We start from the raw sequence: 19345 nt of genomic DNA on the forward strand, positions 1-19345 counted from the left end.
GACACACCAATCACATGATGATGATGAAAACAAAGAGAGAAGAAGTCAGTAAAGAGCATCATCAAGAAATGACAGTAGCGGCACAAACATGTACACTTACAAGGAAACAAAATCTCAGGCTCCTGAACAAAAACTTCCAAAGAATTGTTAACAAAGGAGCTGAGTTTGCCGCACTGCTTGACTATGTTAAACTGGACACAGTCTGTGGCATAAAATCCTGGTTACAAGATAACATTCTGTTAGCAGAGGTGTTCCCTAAAACATATGAAATTTATAGGAAGGGTCGCGGGACCCTTGGAGGAGGTGCATTCATTCTAGTCCACAAGTCACTGATTGGTATCAGCTGATGACACGAAGTTGGAAGGCAGTTGTGAGACGATATGGGCTAAGATTCAGCTAAAAGAAAACCGAGATATCCTCATGGGCTGTTTCTATATGCTGGACCGCATATCACACTCAGACCTTGAACAACTGACCTGACCAAATTCTGACCAAGATCAGCAAGAACAAGCGCGGTGGACAGGTCATCCTAGCATGGGACTTCAACTGCCCTGATGTCAACTGGGAGAACTGCACGGTACCCGCTGGAGCGCCAGACCGAGCTCTACAGGAAGAACTGGTGGACATAACCATCAACACCCAGCTGACGCAAATCCACAACCAACCCACAAGGCTAGGAAACACGCTTGACCTCATATTTTGCTCAGATCCATGCTGTGTGCTCCGATCATGATGCTGTGGTTGGGACCTCTTCTCCAGAGCAAATTGGGACGAGATTAGTAAAGACCTCAGTGGGGTCAAAGAAAAGGTCAACACAATGAAAAAAGGAGCTCATGTAAACAGCCTGCGGGAAACATTCAAGGAGGCTATACTTTCTGCCGTAGCCCGGATAACATGTCCCAATGATCAATTATAAGACACAACAGTGATGGTCTCCCGTGGATGACCAGAGACATAAAGAAACTCCAGAGGCGCAAGATTAGACTTCACAAAAAGGCAAAGAAAACCAGCAAATATGAACTCTTCCAAAACGAATGAAGGAGAGCCATGAGGAAAGCAGAACAAAACTATATCAACGACATCATTGAGACTGAACTGAAGGAGAATAATAGCAAACTCTTCTGTAGATACGTCAAAGCCGGAAGACAGGATAACATCGGCCTGGCCCCGCTAAAAGAAGGAACCAACCTGGTCAGTGACAGCACAACTAAGGCCAAGATTCTCCTTAGGCAATTCTGCTCTGTCTTCACCAAAAGTGATGGCTCCCCACCACCACAAATGAATGGCCCCCAACGACCACAAAGCAACAACCTTACGGTCAGAGAGGGGGGAAAGTGTAGCCAAGCTGTTGCGAAACCTAAACCCCTCTAAAGCTAGTGGCCCAGACGGAGTTCCCAGCAGAGTACTAAAGAACTGCGCTGACATCCTCGCGGCACCCCTGACCTGCATCTACAACCGCTCACTGGACACTGGTCAACTTCCAGCAGACTGGTTGACCGTAAACGTAAGCTGTGTGTTTCAGAAACTGGAGACCAAAACAGGCCTGAAAACTACTGCCCAGTGTCACTTACATCCGTCGCGTGTAAGATATTAGAGCATGTCATTCAGCCATGTCCGTGAACATCTGGATAAACATGAAATCCTCACTGACAGAAATCATGGCTTAAAGAAAGGATTTTCTTGCGAGACTCAGCTTCTCACAACAATGCACGACCTCAGTCTTCGGGTCAAATGATGAAGGAATCCAAACAGATGTGTGATCATGGACTCCAGCAGGGCCTTTGACACTATGTCCCATGACAAGCTCCTCCACAAACTGCAGCATTATGGAATCACAGGCCCAGTCAGTAGGTGGAACTCAAGCTTCCTCACAAAGAGAACAACCAGAGTGGTCCTGGAAGGAGAAACCTCGCAGTCGAATCTGGAGTACCCCAAGGCACAGTTCTCGGGCCCCTACTTTTCCTGTGTCATATAAATGACTTGCCCGAGGTTGTGAGCAAAAATTCCAAGGTACGACTGTTTGCCGACGCCGGATTGCCTACTGTACCGATAAATACACCAGTTCCAGGACCACATCTCACTCTAAGAAGACCTTGCCATGTTCGAAGAATGGGCTGGAAAATGGGAAATGAGCTTTAATGCCAAAAAATGTTATGTTCTCTCAACTGACCAAACACCACTCGTCCTACATGTGGATCAAAATCCCTACCTGGGAATACAGATTTCAGCACCTCAGTCCCATGAGTAAATCAGACCTCCCGCTGGATATTTACAGCATTCAAAGAGAAAACTTATGGAACATTTTGAGACACTTGGTGCATTCCGAGGCCCAGCTAGACTGTCACATGATGAGCCGGCTGTACTGTTCACCTTGGCTAAATTTGATAAGACTCGAGGGCACAACTTCAAACTTAACAAGACAAACATTGTAACTAACCAGTTCCACAATTTTGTTTACTAACCGTATCATTAATCTGTGGAATAACCTTTCCTCTGACACCATCAATGCATCATCAGTAAACGCATTCAAAAACCAAATTGACAAAACTTTTAAGGACCATGTATTTTCCATCGATTTAAATCTTTATTGAGTCAGAATTAATAAATGTAGCATACACTATGACTGATTAAACCTTGGAACAATTCACTATATAGTGATCCAAAAGCACATAAAAGGACACTATTACGAGGGCAAAAGGCTTATAGCCAACAGCCGAATATTTCTGTGATTATGTGATTCTGTATTTTTCACTGAAAAGTGGGAAAATGGCGATTACGTTTGTTGACACTTTCTCGTTTTGAATTTTGCTGGGGTTAACTGGGGTGAAGTGCTGGACTTGTCGTCTCCGACAAGACATCTCCAAGACAACATCTTGAGTTTGACAACTTCAGTCATTATTAAATATTGAACAATTTACGTTGCCTGCTTGACTGTTTACTATGTGCTTGCGGGTTTTGGTACATTTTCGTTAATGTTCCGGTATATAGTTCTATTCTTCGTAATCGGCATCTGGGAGCGCGGGTACAGAGAAGTCTTGCGTGCACAGTGAGTAATTGCGCACAGAAAATTTAGATTTCGAATGAGTTGTCATAACACGTAATCCTTGTATCTTCTAAAAGCAAATTCAGCATTAATGTCAGCTTTGTGTACGACACTTAAAAGACAATCACTACCAGCACTGAAAGGTTGAGTAATATCAGGCAGCTCCCACGATCTGCCGTCGCCAAAACCGTTCTTTCAGTATGGTTGGCTCAGATGCTGTTCGATTCGAAACGCAACTGAAAAATAGTCTGGCTTGCAAACGGCCTGTAAGATATTTATAAATGATTATTCCAATTTCCTTCCAAGCAAAATCGTTGTATTTGCTCACAGGTTTTCAAATTAACATCTGTGTGTGTGTGTGTGTGTGTGTACTTTGTTCTGCGGCCGCACTTAAACATTAGCCAACGTGCCATTTGTCGGTAACGGTCATCAAACTGACCTTAGAAGAAGAAGAATTTAGCTGCCTTTGTCATGTTGTCATTGGATTTTTAGTGTTTCTCATTGAGGCGTCCCTGTGTTCGGACAAATCCATGTCTGCCAGTGCTAGGCAGATGCCGGACCAGAAGCAAAACCCAACATGCTCAGTCAGGCCCTGTCAGAGTGGATTTATTCACAAGAAATTTGCCAGAGGACAACACTGTCATTGCCATGTGTTCTTTTTCAGTGCAGCAAGTGCATGGTGCACATGGGACCTTGGTTTATCATTTCATCTGAATGACAAGACGCTCAGTTTGATTTTCAAATCAAACTTGGGAGAAAGGGAGAGAGCGGGATTCGAACCCATACCCACACAGACTTTGTATCGGCAGAAGAGTGTGTATCAGCAGATGAGTGTCTTAACCATTCTGCCACCTTCCTTCTTTGGTTTAACCATTTTGAAACTGCATAGGAAAGGCAGTTTTTGTGAACTGCATAAAAAAAACCTACATGAATGTACGGTTTATTTGTTCCAGTACCTATCTTCATCTCAGCTTGTTACCTGAAAGACAGGTGGTTGTGCAAGTCTACAGTGAGTATCACTATCAGCAGAATGCCTAAATCCAAGGAATACCTGTCTTCATCTGAAGAGTCTGATTCAGGCTCAGACGTGAGTCATTGATCATTTAAGCTTGATTTCTAGATTTTTATTTAACAAGAATAAAAGTCATATTATTTGTTTTTAAATTTAATGCTTGAAATGTGATATGTTGTTGATGACACAAATTCAAAACTTAAATTTCCTGAAAAGTACAGAAACTTGGCAGACCTTAGATGAGATATTGACAGTCTATGAATTTGCTAAGGTTTGCAGAAGATGCAGAAAAAAGGGAAGCTGGCATGCACTTGATAGTTAAAAGTATTGAGGAAGGAATTAAGGAGAAGCAGGAAATAATGGAAAAGGAGAGACAAATATCAGTCCCATTAATAACCATTTTTGTTGGTCTGCTCCTGTATAATACGACTGTCAAATTAGCTTGCTAATGACCTGTTACATTGTGTGTGTTTATACATGTATGCAAGTGTGTTGTTTCTTCTGGGTTAAAAATACTTAACACTAACAGTGTACATTTTTAAAGTGACATTGTCATGAACTGTAAGACATCCATCTTTTTTCTTTTTCTTTTAACCTGTTTCGTTCAGCATACTGAGGCATATTTTTCCTTGCAAGATGTTAAAAATAATTGTACTTTCAGATACTTGTAACTATGTTAATTTGTGTAAAATAGAGAGTAAAGTCAGGATTGATCGCAACAATATACAAGCATAAAATTATGATGATGTGTGAAGGTGGATGTCAAGAACTTTTTATTTGTCTTGAAAAAGTTCTCTTTAAAACTTAAAGACACAAAAACAAAACAGTGATTTGATTTAGTGTAGTTGTGCTTTTTCTTCTGCAAAATGTTACTGACATATTGTGACAAGTTTTCATTGATTAGATGGAAATATTGAAAAATCACAATTCAGTTAGGATATAGTATATTATGTATATTGTTCCTTGTATATAGATTTCATGGATATTCACTTCAGGTCCCAAAGCCCAAAAAGAGGAAGGCAGAGAAGGAACCTCCGAAAAAACAAGAGAAGGGGAAATCTTCAGAGAAAAGCAAGGCTGAATCCAGCGATGTTGAGAAAGGACCGAACGGCGAGCTCATGTTTCAGGTTAGTTTCAGTTTCTCAACTGCATTCTGACAAATCCATATACGCTACACCACATCTGCCAGGCAGATGCCTGACAGCACCATAACCCACTGTACTTTGACAGACTTGAGTGCATGCTTACATATTTGTGTACCTATCAGAGTGGATTTCTTCTACAGAATTTTGCCAGAGGACAATGCTTTTGTAGTCATGGGTTCTTTTTCAGTGCACCATATGCGTGCTATGCACCTTGGTTCATTGTATTGTATTTCATTAGAACAGATTTCTCTGTGTGAAATTCAGGCTGCTCTCCCCAGGGAGAGCGCGTCGCTACACTGAGAGAGCACCACTCATTTTGTTGTTGTTTGTTTCTGCCTGCAAAAAGTGCAGTTTTATTTGTTTTCCTGTCAAAGTGGATTTTTCTGTAGGATTTTGCCAGGGACAATCCTTTTGTGGACATGGATTTATCGTCTCATCTGAATGACTGGCGTCCAGACCACCACTCGAGGTCTAGTGGAGGGGGAGAAAAATAATGGTGACAATGGGATTCAAACCAGTGCGCTCAAATTCTCTTGCTTTCTAGGCAGACGCATTACCTCTTGGCCAACACTCCACTGTTGTCTCATCAATATGACTAGACACTCAGTTTGATTTTCCAGTCAAATGTGGCAGAAAAGGTAAGAGTGGGATTCAAAACCAGACTCCCATGGACACTGTATTGGCAAATAAGCATCTTAACCATTGTACCACCTTGCTCCGTGTTTCAATTTAGAAGACTGAAAGTGTGAAGGCGCTCCTTGAGTGTGTCGAAGTGTGAAAGTGCTTCTAGAATATCTCTTCAGCCGTCATTGCTGTGTATTCAAGTCAAAGTGTAGTGGTGGCCTCGTGGTAACACATCTGTCTAGGAAGCAAGAGAATATAAGCATACTGGATCGAATTCCACACTTGCCAGAATTTTCTCCCCTTCCTCTAGGCTTTAAGTGCTAGTCATTTGGTTGATGATAAAATGCAGCCCTGTGTGTAGCATGCACTTAAAAAGAACCAGTGGCAAAAAGATAGTTGTCCCTTGGAAAATTTGTAGTGAAATCCACATTGATAATGTGTCTGTGTCTGTGTGTGTGACTGAAGCCTGACTGAATGAAACCGGAAATGAATCAGTGTCTAAACAGGCTAAAGGCAGCTCACAGTTGGCTCTACCCAGGTAGGCAGCTTGGTTAGTGTATTGACTCCGTGTCTTTGTAAATCTCTAGGAGTTTGGTCTTTGACCAAAGTTTGGGGCTGTATAATAAGTGTCCAAATCAATAAATGAATTAAAATTTAAATGAAAAATGTATGAACAGACTTGGAGCATCCTTTTTATGGAGGATTTTGGATTTGTTTCCCTGCACCTCTTCCATTCGTGTGGAGCTGATAAGAAGGGCTGAACAGTAATGACCTGGAACTTTGTGTGTGCCTTTGTATTGCCAAGAGTAACAGTATTTGTTTGATCACATTTGATTGGCAAATGCTGTAAGTCTAAATGTTGTCATGAACTGCTACTACTTAATGTTCTCTGAAGCATTCTTCTAAAATTGAGCCCGTGTCAGAGTATAACCCAGCTCCTCATTAGCCCCTAGGCTGCCTATATGATGAGATGACTTGTCATTGCAAGCATGTACGTTTTGCTGCCACAATGACGAGGTATCTCATCATCGAAATATTCTAACTTTTGCCTGGTTTGCATTCAGTTCGTTGACAAAAATACTGGTCACTTTAGCTTGGGGAATCTTTCTAGATTCTGTTCATAGCTAGAAACCCCATCTATGTCATGAAGCAGTCCTTTATTTGAATGTTTTGGTTGGGTTACTGTCACAGTGTTTGCCTGGCTCCTTTCCTCGATTGCTCAACAAAATGTCAGACTGACACGTGCTCAAGATATGCGATTGTGGCGAACTAAATCAACCAAAATTGCTTTCTTTAGCTGATGCTCAGAAAGAATTGAAGTGTAAATTCGAAGGAGAAAACAGTGATGAACATTTATAGGACGATTTGATAGAAAATAAGAAAATAAAGGGAGCAATCAAGAGTGATGAACATTTATAGGACGATTTGATAGAAAATAAAGGGAGCAATCAAGAGAGTGGCCAAGATGCGACTAACAGTGAGTGATGTACAGCTGTAGCAGATAACAGAAAGTGACCGAATTATTAGCAGGACACAGTGTGAGTGATTTTCTTGGCACTCAGCCAACGCGGTCTGATGAGAACTGGATAAAGTGACCGTGTGAGAGGGGTGAAGAGGATGGGGGGTGGAGACTGAGGGGGCATGGCCTCACATCCATATTATCACTTGGAGAAGTCACAATGCATTGTGTATCTATTTAAAAATTTTTAAAATCAAAAATTAAAATTTTTTTTTTTATTGTTGTTCTAGTATGATTTTGTGTGTGCAGATATCCATTTGTCCAGAAAATTTGATATTTTAGTGCAAATTACCTGCCTAATGTTTGTAAAGAACAAGTTGAAAAATGTGACAAAAAGCAAAACACTGATTTCAAAACAACAGCATGTCACTAAAAATGTATAAAATGGGAAAACATCATGTGTTTTGTATTCTTTATTCATTTACCTTTCAGAAAATAGTCCTTTTATGGGTCTTTCTCCAATAACAAAGAGCACAGAATTTTTTGAAAATTTATATCCATTTTTTGTGGAAAAAACCCTGGCAAATAGATTTCACTTAAATCTTATTTTCCTGGCAGTGAAAGGGTTAAAAAAAAAGAAAAAAAAAGAAAAAAGTTTATTTTCTCTGTTTTGGGTAGAAGGTGTGGGGGTGGAAAGTATGAATGGAGAGAGATGGGGAAGGAAGACAGTGAAGTCTCTGTTGATTGCCTCATGCACTAATTTACTGGAATTGGAAGCGTCTGCACACAACTCACAAGCTAATGGTGAGCAGGATACCGAATAATGCATTCTCCACAATGCATTTTCTCTGTAATCATAATAGGTTTTGTGCTGTGTAGATTCCACAAGTTATTATTTGCTGTCATTTTATTTACATTATTGTTGCAGTAAATTCCATCATGAATTGTAATTTGCCATTTAATTACACATACTTAACCGTGACCCAACTAGTGCAGACTCCGGCAGGGGTCTGACATTCCTGTCCTGTGCAAACTACTATCCGCCTATGCGGAGAAAAAGAGAGCAACTACGGCCGATATTTCTTGCCATGATAATTGTTGTATTGTGAATTATTGCATGGTGCTATTACACTTTTATTAACAGTCTCAGAAATATGTGTGGTACGATGCAGTTTGATCCCAGTTACATCTGATGTATGTGCAGTCCTGCGTTCCCCATGTCCTCTCTTTGTTTTTTTCTTTCCTTTCTGCATTCATTGGCTATAACTCACTTGCATACATGTATGAGTAGATTTTTATACCCACGTATATTACTCCCTTTAAGGGGGTGTGTGTGCTGGATATGTTCATGTTTCTTTAACCCTTTCAACCCTCTAAAGTCTTCTGTCTGTCCTCCCTGCCTGGCATGTTTTGGCCTGGCTGCATCAACGGGGAGGGGTGCTTCACTGCAGGCACAAAGTTATAGCATCTGCTCAACCAGTAGGTTCCAAACTTCACATAGTGAATAAAATATAATTTGACACAAGTTGCTGAAGTCTCAAGACAGAGAATGCAAAAGTTTACTTGTAACTTTAAATTAAAAACAGACATAGCTTCCGTTGATGTTGAAGAGTTGTGGGCTGTCTTCTTGATTCAAATGTCTGCCACTTTGTTTTTCACTTTCCCAGGATATATTGGGTGAATTTTAAGTCAGAGTTATTCGTTTTCGGGGTCAAATGCATTGCAGGAATTGATCCTAATTTCATCTAGCTCCAACTGTGCAGTAAGCTTTTGATGTTTTACCATATCGATGCGGAAAATCGGATAAAACACTCTTCTTCTTCTTCTGCATTTGTAAGCTGCAGCTCCCACGTTCACTCGTATGCACACGAGTGGGCTTTTACATGTATGACTGTTTTTACCCCGCCACGTAGGCAGCCATACTCCGCTTTCAGGGGTAAAACACTAATCATTTGAGTTTTGGAGCGAAACTTTGTGTGCCAGTGAGGAAGGAAGTTAAGTTTAAGGTACTCCCCTTACTTAGCAGTTTATTGTTTAATAATGAGCTGACGAACCAGTTTAAGTAAAATTTTCTGTGCCTGCCTGCCAGGCGGGCTCAGGCGGAGAATGGTGATCAGTGGTGCCTGCCTCTCAGGCAGACTCGTGGTTTAATGAGTTAACCAACACTGAACCAGTGCTGACATTGATTTGGGGATTTTTAGCATGATACTTGGTATATTTATACAACTGTGATTCAGGTAATTCTGCACGTATGTTGACCTGATACTTTTCACCCAAAATCCACTCGGCACTGATAGCCAGGATCAAACCTAGGACCCTTGGATCAAAGTTGTAAAATCCACTTGGCACCAATAACGAGGATCAAACCTAGTAACCTCAGATCATATTTCTAAGTCCAGTGCATTAACCATTCAGTGATACAGCCTATCTTTTTATATTATATATTTTTAAGAACTGTGCAAATAAGGATCATAGGTGAACTCAGCTCCTGGTTTTTAATGTGGTTAATATGTTCAGACTCTATAGTTTCATGACTGAGTGTACATACTTTTCCCAGTGGACATTTTGGACAGAGTAACATGGTTTAACTTTGCCTGTTTCAGTTGGCACGCATGCGTTACGCCACGGTCAGTGAATTTCGAGGCAAGGTACTGGTCAGCATCCGTGAGTACTATGAGAAAGATGGGGATCTGCGACCAGGTAAAAAAGGTAAGTGTGTGTTTCACTCGTTGATATGGTATAGGTTGAGTGTGAACTTCCACTGTGTACTGGGAGAAAAAGAGGAGAATTGAATATTTTAAAAGCAGGAATTAGATACATATGTGAACAAAATGTCTGCATTAGCATGTGTTTCACTTTGATTATTTGGTTTTGTGGGAACTTTTAGTGAATACTTGGAGAGAAAGAAAAGAGTTTTTGTGTCTTTGAAACTGAGGCAGGAATTAGATGCATACATGAAAACAAAATTCAACAGTATTGTGATTTTCTGACTACAAGGTTTAAGTGTAAGGTACTCTGTGAAAGTTTAATGAAGAAACCCAGAATAAGGTACTTTTATATTAGGTGTGGACAGCTCATGACCTTGTCTTACTAAATGTGACCTGGGAAAACTATTGACATGGTAATGTGTTTATGCAAGTAAAAGTGAAGAAAACAAACAGGAAAATAGATTTTCTAGACTGTCTAATAAGCCAAAAAATCTCATTCATGTATCAGAATAAAAGTGCTTGCCTGTTTTGAAATAAGCCCAAAAAAGTCTGAAATGGCAGTCCGAGAAGAAAAAATATCAGGTCTTTTCCAACTTTTGGCATTCAAGGTGAAGTCAGAACTGTGTCTGCTTTGTCATTGTTTGCATCTGCCTTGATAATACCTGCTTTTTTGATAGTCAACAAATGTTTTGACTATCTTATAAGACCCAAAGAACAATCACCTTCACTTTAAACACAGTAGTTTGATGCACTGGTTGAAGATCTCTGCTTGCTTGTGCACACAAAGGAATCAGTTGTGGGCTTTGTGATCAACAGACTGCAAGAGTAGATAAGTTCTCTTTTCTGCCATACGGTGGTGACCTGGTCACTTTTTAACACTTCCTGACAAATCCAGTTGTTTTTTTTTTTCCTTTTTTAAATGTTATTATGAATATTGGTTTTTGAGCTTGCACTGTTCTTCCTTGTGCTTAAAAAAATCTCTGCTTGTGCTGTCGCTAATTTTATCCACCAATAACGTAAATATCTTCTTCCACGTTCACTCGTATATACGCGAGTGGGCTTTTACGTGTATGACCGTTTTTACCCCGCCATGTAGGCAGCCATACTCCGCTTTCGGGGGTGTGCATGCTGGGTATGTTCTTGTTTCCATAACCCACCGAACACTGACATGGATTACAGGATCTTTAATGTGCGTATTTGATCTTATGCTTGCGTATACACACGAAGGGGGTTCAGGCACTGGCAGGTCTGCACATATGTTGACCTTGGAGATCGGGAAAATCTCCGCCCTTTACCCACCAGGCGCCGTCACCGTGATTCGAACCCGGGACCCTCAGATCGAAAGTCCAACGCTTTAACCATTCGGCTATGGCGCCCGTCGCGTAAATATAAATTTAATTACACATACTGAACCATGACCCACTAGTGCAGACTCCGGAAGGGGTCTGATTCCTGTCCTGTGCAAACTACTACCTGCCTATGCAGAGAAAATGAAGGCACATGGGTGAAGGTCAAGCAGTGAAAAAGAAAATCAACTCCGTGTCAGAAAAGTATGATGTCTCTATTATCTAAAATGAGAGGGGATGCGTGATACTCTTTTTAACACTTGCACCTTTACTTTCAGGGATCAGCTTGAGTCTGGAGCAGTGGAACTCTCTGAAGGATCACATGGAAGACATTGACAAGGCGGTGAAGAAGTTCTGAGTCCAGAGGGTTTTATGCTGGGGCTGAATGATGTGTCGCTGTCTGAGGTGCTGTGGGGGGTGCTGTGGGTCTGATGGTTACAGGGGTTGTTTCTGTGTGTATGTGTATGTTCATTGTTTGAGTACATCAATGTGGTCAATTGTGTGTGCTGGTAAGCACCAAACAGGAAAGCCTCTATGTGTGCTGGAAAGCTGCACCACAGTGGAAAGTGTGTGTGTGTGTGTGTGTGTGTGTGTGTGTAAGGAAGCTGCAACACAGGGAAAGTTTGTGTATGTAAGGAAAGTCTGTCTTAGTGTATGTGTGAAGGAAGCTGTATCACACAGGAAAGTGTTTGTGTGCAAGGAAGCTGCATCACAAGGAAAGTCTGTCTTTGTGTGTGTGCGCAAGGAAGCTGCACTGCACAGGAAAGTCTGTGTGTGCGCAAGGAAGCTGTACCACACAGGAAAGTCTGTGTGTGTGCAAGGAAGCTGCACTGCACATGAACATCTGTGTGTGTGCAAGGAAGCTGTGCCGCACAGGAAAGTCTGTCTGTGTGTGTGCAAGGAAGCTGTGCCGCACAGGAAAGTCTGTCTGTGTGTGTGCAAGGAAGCTGTACCGCACAGGAATGTCTGTCTCTGTGTGTGTGCAAGGAAGCTGTGCCGCACAGGAAAGTCTGTCTGTGTGTGTGTGCAAGGAAGCTGTACCGCACAGGAAAGTCTCTGTGTGTGCAAGGAAACTGTACCGCACAGGAAAATCTGTCTGTGTGTTTGCAAGGAAGCTGTACCACACAGGAAAATCTGTGTGTGTGTACAAGGAAGCTGTGCCGCACAGGAAAGTCTGTCTGTGTGTACAAGGAAGCTGTGCCGCACAGGAAAGTCTGTCTGTGTGTACAAGGAAGCTGTGCCGCACAGGAAAGTCTATCTGTGTGTACAAGGAAGCTGTGCCGCACAGGAAAGTCTGTCTGTGTGTACAAGGAATCTGTACTGCACAGGAAAGTCTGTCTGTGTGTACAAGGAATCTGTACTGCACAGGAAAGTCTGTCTGTGTGTACAAGGAAGCTGTGCCGCACAGGAAAGTCTATCTGTGTGTACAAGGAAACTGTGCCGCACAGGAAAGTCTGTCTGTGTGTACAAGGAAGCTGTGCCGCACAGGAAAGTCTATCTGTGTGTACAAGGAAGCTGTGCCGCACAGGAAAGTCTGTCTGTGTGTACAAGGAAGCTGTGCCGCACAGGAAAGTCTGTCTGTGTGTACAAGGAAGCTGTGCCGCACAGGAAAGTCTGTCTGTGTGTACAAGGAAGCTGTGCCGCACAGGAAAGTCTGTCTGTGTGTACAAGGAAGCTGTGCCACACAGGAAAGTCTGTCTGTGTGTGCAAGGAAGCTGTGCCGCACAGGAATGTCTGTCTCTGTGTGTGTACAAGGAATCTGTACTGCACAGGAAAGTCTGTCTGTGTGTGTGAGCAAGGAAGCTGTACTGCACAGGAAAGTGTGTGTGTGTGTGTGTGCAAGGAAGCTGTACTGCACAGGAAAGTCTGTGTGTGTGCAAGGAAGCTGTGCCGCACAGGAAAGTCTGTGTGTGTGCAAGGAAACTGTACCGCACAGGAAAATCTGTCTGTGTGTGTGTGCAAGGAAGCTGTACTGCACAGGAAAGTCTGTGTGTGTGTGTGTGTGTGTGCAAGGAATCTGTATTGCACAGGAAAGTCTCTCTCTGTGTGTGTGTGTGTGTGTGCAAGGAATCTGTACTGCACAGGAAAGTCTGTCTCTGTGTGTGTGCAAGGAAGCTGTACCACACAGGAAAGTCTGTGTGTGTGCAAGGAAGCTGTATCACACAGGAAAGTCTGTGTGTGTGCAAGGAAGCTGTACCACATAGGAAAGTCTGTGTGTGTGCAAGGAAGCTGTGTCACACAGGAAAGTCTGTGTGTGAGCAAGGAAGCTGTACCGCACAGGAAAATGTGTCTGTGCAAAGAAGCTGTGCTGCACAGGAAAGTCTGTGGCAGTGTATGTGTGTGTGTGTGTGCCAGAAAGTTGTTCCACTTGTGATTTTCAGATGGAAAGCTTAGTGGGCAGTATTCCATGAGAGTTGTAAGCTTTTGATGTTGTCAGCTTGTGTGCAACACAAACTTTCCTGTCAGTTGGTACTCTTATAGTAATTATTTTGCTTGATATTGTTGTTACTGATGTTGTTTCTCTGTTAATTTGTTGATGTCCAGTTTGCATATGGGGACTAGGTCGGTATTTAGCCATGTCCAATTTTTATGTTATTTCATTCAGTGACAAGGACTTGTCTACAGACCTTTGGTCCATTTTGAGCTTTCTCAGTATCAAGAAAACATCTGCAGTGATGAGTGTAATAGAAATGGCATTTCAGTTTTGCAGCATGTAAATTTATTGTCACTTTCTGAAAAAACGGCTGGATTTTCAGCATGACCCACTTGTGCCAGACATACTGCCATCGGAAAGTGAAATTTGTTTCGCATCAAACCTTTATTCAAATGTGAAAATGTGTCCTTGTACCATAAGTGTCACCCATGTTTGTGACTTAAGAAGATTGCACTCTTGTTCTTCTTACACTGTATTGGTTACCAGTTTGCTTTTGATGAAAGGGTGTGGAGATGTTCAAAAAAAGATTCACAGAACTCGGAGAAATGGATTATGGGGTATGCACCTGTATACATCTGTAGCTTTCAAAAATGACCACTCAGTGTGCATGTTCTAGATGTAGGCAGTTTATTACTTGCACTCATGCATTGAAAATTGGACCAAAGGGGTTGGCTAGTGTTTCTGTTTGCTGTTGGTTGGTTACATAGCACATCCTTTTGGGGCAAAAGCTCACTGACAATGATTGGCAAAATAGTGCTTTTGCTAGGGAAGATGTGTTCATTTTTTCCCTGCCAAATCAGTCATTTTTGTTCCTTTGCTGTATTGTTGTTGTAGTTTTTGCTTTAATGTTACTTCACTTGGTTTGTGACATCTTCATGAATTGAAGAATCAGTCGGGTCCCATGACGCATGGTGATGTGTTTAGCTCAAACTGCAGTTTGGTTATCTTGATCATGTGAGATGTTGTGTGATCACTGCCTTTCAAGGGAGAAATGGAAAAATAAACCATGCAGAATGGATGTGGATTCACACCAAAAGATTCGACAGAATCCCTGTAGAGTGGACATCTGCTTTTGGTTGTGTATACTTCAAGGAGCATTTTTGCTTTGTGACAGCGTTTGGGAGATATTCTCATGTTCATGCAAAATTCTGCAAGGTAAAAAAAAAAATCTTGTCAGTTAAAAAAACCATATTGACCTGAAGTCATTTGCGAATTCAACATTATAATATATTGTATATATACATACATGTTATTAATGTTTCAGTGTTTAGTTGCCACATCTTTATATATAAACAGTTAAAACAAAAACGACACTCTTTTTAGGGCAAATAGAGAGAGAGAGTACACAAAAGGGAATTAATATATTCAAGTTGTGGTACAGGATATACACTTTTGAAAAATGTACTGTTAATGTCACAATGTTATGGGAATCCAATATTTTTTACTCTATCTATCTACCCATCTTTCTTGAAGCCTTGGGATCGCTGCCTCTCCTGGACAACTTGCAAGCAAAAGGGAATGTGCTCAATTGAGGTAGAATGCTTCAAGCTTATTTCTTAGAAACCGTCAGACTTGGTAATCATGGTATAGATATTGGTTTGAATTGAAGTGTGTGTGTCATTATTTTTGGCCCATGTCTAGCTCTTTTCAGTGTATGATGGCTTCTTCTTCTTCTGCATTTGTGGGCTGCAACTGTGGGAGTTCACTCACATGTACAACTGGGTTTTTACGTATATGACCATTTATAACCCACCACGTAAGCAGCCATACTCCGTTCTCAGGGGTTCATATGGAAGGCTTGGACACCACCACTCAGTGTCATTCGCTTCACATATGTGTCTTTTGACATGTTCAAATTCCCTGACCAAACACTACAGGTGTTTGTGTCATCCAAGCCTGGATGATTCCAGGATCTACTACTACTTTGCTGAGAAATATACTTTGAAATGAAGTGTAGAGTACAGCTTGTCAGCGTCTCAAATCAAAATTAGCCTCCTTAGCAGATGATTGTCATCCTTAATGATTGTCAAATGTACTTAACACTATCCAAAATCCCATGGACATTCATGCCATACTCTCACAGTGACCCCAGTTGCAGTTTCCACTCCACTCCACTTGTGTTGAGTTTGTCATGGAATGGGATTCATGGGGACTGCAGTTAGAATGACAGGTTGCCAGTGTTCACTCCAGGGATGCTCACTCAGACTGGCTCTGCAATTGAACTAGTATTTGCATCATTTAATGTCTTATTGGCGTGTCTTGTGTGTGTTGAACTGAAAGAGGCACAACTGAACGCCACTGAAGTGAGACAGCAGTAGTGCAGGGTCTCTTCTGACAAAAGGCCTCAAGGCGACCTATCACTGACAACTCCCTGTAAACTGCAGACAAGCTTGGGTGAGGTTCTGCAGGGGGGGATTTGGGATTAACTGTGTGAGGGTGTTGCCACCAAAATGGTGCTCAGAGCGGACCAAGAAAAAATATAAGCACTGCATGCATTTATACAGATATGACCCCCTCTCAGACTCATCAAAATTTCCCCATGGTCTCAGCTGAATGGGCATAATCAGTTAACATATTTGTTCACTTTACTCAGAACAAAAGAGCTGAACAGGGTTGAACCAAACTGCAAAATAACATTTTGAGAATTTTAGATTCGGAGAGTCACAATCATTTGTCAAATCTAACAGATATATAAACATATATATGCATAAGGCCTGACTAAGCACATTAGGTTATGCTGCTGGTCAGGTATCTGTCTAGCAGATGTGGAGTAGCATAAATGGACTGATCAGAACACCTTGAGAAACTGAAAGTGAAACTTGTGGTAGGTTGGGTCTATGTGTAGATCAGGCATATGCTCTCCACCACCGCCCCCAAACCTATGTGCTATCTTTTTTTTTCCCAGGCAGATGTGGCGTAGCTTATATGGATTAGCCCGTACACTTTAATGCCTACTTGTACCTGAAACTGAAACTATGAATGGATGCCCTGAACTTTGCCAAGTCACTTGTTTGCTGGTTTCTGTTCTCACGAAAAAGTGTGGACTAATATAATAAAGTACAACACTAATAAATGGGCATTTCTAGAGGTGGTTTAAATTGTGGCTTTAACCAGCTCAAGCATATATCATTTGAAGAAATTCACTATCAAATAGGATGGACACTAAAAAAAAACCCCAAACAAACCAAACTTTAAACACACACACACACAAGCTTCCCAGATCAGAGACAAAAAAAAAAAAAAAAAAAGGAAAGAAAAACGGACTATATATACATATATATATATATATAAAGCTGTAAAGATTCTTCTTGAATGATTCAAGATTCAATAGAAGTGTCTGATAACATACGGGATGAATAGTTTTGTGCAGTTCAGGGGCTAAACAATACGTACACCAACCTCTCGAAGCATGCCCAGGATTGCTGCAAAGACAGAGACAGTGATCATCTCTACAGAAGGGGAAACAATGCACCCTGAGAGACCTTTGCATCCATCAACACTGAAGACACATGAAAAGTCACTACAGATATATTACCCACTCCAAGAGAGCAGACACTGCAATTCAGGACATTATGGTTAAAGGCCCACTGGAGCAGTGGATTCCTATTCACTGTGACTTGTTCTTGCTGCTTATAGTCCAGCCCACCGCACAGGGCCATATCAGGACTGTCAAACCATACAAATGCTCAACCGCGTCAACACAAAACTGTCACATCTACAAAAGCACTAAGACAAACCCACAAAACACAGTTCATGACACAGTATCCCCACCATTTAGCTCCTGATGGCAAATAACACTAGGCCATGGTGAGGACGCCAGCCCTTACGCTTGCTTTATCATTCCCAGATTACAAAAAATAGTAGAAAAGGGGGAAAAAAAAACCCGACTTAAAAGCAAAAAAAAAAAAAAAGGGCCATATAGACAAATAACACTGCAGAATGGGCAGCTAGTGCCCATCCCAGTGTGTACATCTCACTACCAAATAGCCAGAACAAAACAGCACAGATAGTACAACACAGACTGGGGAAAAGAGAAAAAAAGTGTCAAGGCTTGCTTGAAAAAAGAAAGGGGAATGGGAAGGCAGAAAAGGGAGACAGCAGTGAAGAAAGTAAGGCAGAAACAAAGAGTGATAGAAAAGAGGGAATTTCTAGCACAGAATTTCCAGAAGGTGGGGATGGTATTTATACTGAAAGACCCCCGGCATGCCCATGGGGGAATTCCCTGTGACTGGGCCTCAGCGTAGGAAGGAAGGCAGGTCCCAATCCTCTCCTTCCACAGATATTTGACATTACAGATGAATTAATCTTTTGAAACAACAGACACTACAGTACTGGGAATTATGAAAGAATGAATCTTTTCAAACATCACACAGCTGTATAATCAAGTTTATCATCTTCACCTTCCAATGTCAATGTTAATTTAATACTCAAGGAAACACACACGTACAAACACACATACACAAAAAAAAAACTTGTATCAAAGGAATAGTAAGTACATTGGAACAGCACCTTTCAAACACGATACATATTTATTAACTATAAATGGTTAATGCAACATCCAAACAGCAAAGAACTGTTGAGAATGCCAAATTCAATCAACAAAACAAAGGCTTGTCTTTTATGATGATTAGATTTGGCATTCTGACACCTGTCTCTGTGACAGTGTTCCGAATGATTCTTTGATGTTTGGTGCTGCATTTTCATGAAACATTGCAGTTTTCTTATTAGTGATTATGTGTATACTATAACTGGGTTAAAATATCAGAGAAAAGAAATTTCATTTTTTCATCTTCATGATACTAATTACAATACACACATAAACACATTCACTCGCACATGCACACACACACACACACAGCGCAAAACCAACCCCCCCCCCCCTCCAAAAAAAAAATCCCCAAAACAAGAAAACTATTGTTTTGCTGATAGTGGTTTTCTGAGAAGGGACACCAATAGGGCAGAGTATGAACACACACTTGCAGGGAGTGTTCTTTGCATATATTTACAACTGAACTGAAATCCAAAAAAGCTCCCCCCAACCCCCCCCCCCCTCCCCCCAAAAAAGAGAAGAGATAATGATGATTATTATTCTAGTATTTTCAGGATCACAGCAATCACATACTTTGTGATTATATATAAACTCTGTGTTATAAAAAGCAGACATAATAATAAAAATAATAAAAATCGTCATTTTCTTTATAACAAAATCCAAATAACACACACACACACACACACACAGAGCAAAACCAAAAAGAAAAGAAAAACATTATTTTGTTGACCATGGTCTTCAGATAGGGGAAAGGAATACGACAGAATACATAAGCAGCACAGAAGAGTAGAAGGGACTGTTCTTTACAAGACTGCATCCTACACAATACTGAACTGAAAAATCCTGAAGACCCACCCTACTACCTCTGCCCTGTATCACCCTCACCCCCCAAACAAAAATGACAATATTGTTCGATGTATTAGTTTCTACAATGCATGTTTCAAATTCACGTTCCATGGCATGTATTTTGTTTCCAAATGTTCTGAGGTTTTGGGAGGTTGTGTTGTGTTGTGCTTTGTTGCATT

General features: G+C 41.3%; 2 protein-coding genes across 2 annotated transcripts; both read left to right on the plus strand.

Moving 5' to 3' along the window:
- The first annotated feature begins 2984 nt into the window (after positions 1–2984).
- LOC143297528 (activated RNA polymerase II transcriptional coactivator p15-like) lies at positions 2985–18640 on the plus strand. Its single transcript, XM_076609931.1, has 5 exons — positions 2985–3046; positions 3997–4130; positions 5051–5182; positions 9887–9992; positions 11616–18640. Exons 2-5 carry the CDS (start codon positions 4074–4076, stop codon positions 11693–11695), a joined length of 375 nt encoding a protein of 124 aa, XP_076466046.1. The 5' UTR covers positions 2985–3046; positions 3997–4073; the 3' UTR covers positions 11696–18640.
- Positions 12100–18640, plus strand: LOC143297527 (uncharacterized). Its single transcript, XM_076609930.1, has 2 exons — positions 12100–12217; positions 12264–18640. The coding sequence occupies exons 1-2, from the start codon at positions 12174–12176 to the stop codon at positions 13129–13131; spliced, it is 912 nt and encodes a 303-aa protein (XP_076466045.1). The 5' UTR covers positions 12100–12173; the 3' UTR covers positions 13132–18640.
- Positions 18641–19345: the final 705 nt, after the last annotated feature.

The sequence above is a fragment of the Babylonia areolata genome, chromosome 22 (genome assembly GCF_041734735.1).
Source record: "Babylonia areolata isolate BAREFJ2019XMU chromosome 22, ASM4173473v1, whole genome shotgun sequence".
In the NCBI taxonomy this organism is placed as follows: domain Eukaryota; kingdom Metazoa; phylum Mollusca; class Gastropoda; order Neogastropoda; family Buccinidae; genus Babylonia; species Babylonia areolata.

Excerpts from the sequence above, each read along its gene's own strand:
- LOC143297527 (XM_076609930.1), top strand. The coding sequence starts at position 12,174 with ATGAACATCTGTGTGTGTGCAAGGAAGCTGTGCCGCACAGGAAA. Across the intron at positions 12,218-12,263 it reads AAGCTGTGCCGCACAGGAAA|GTCTGTGTGTGTGCAAGGAA; the intron begins GTCTGTCTGTGT and ends ACAGGAAAGTCT.
- LOC143297528 (XM_076609931.1), top strand. The coding sequence starts at position 4,074 with ATGCCTAAATCCAAGGAATACCTGTCTTCATCTGAAGAGTCTGATTCA. Across the intron at positions 5,183-9,886 it reads ACGGCGAGCTCATGTTTCAG|TTGGCACGCATGCGTTACGC; the intron begins GTTAGTTTCAGT and ends TGCCTGTTTCAG. Across the intron at positions 9,993-11,615 it reads TCTGCGACCAGGTAAAAAAG|GGATCAGCTTGAGTCTGGAG; the intron begins GTAAGTGTGTGT and ends CTTTACTTTCAG.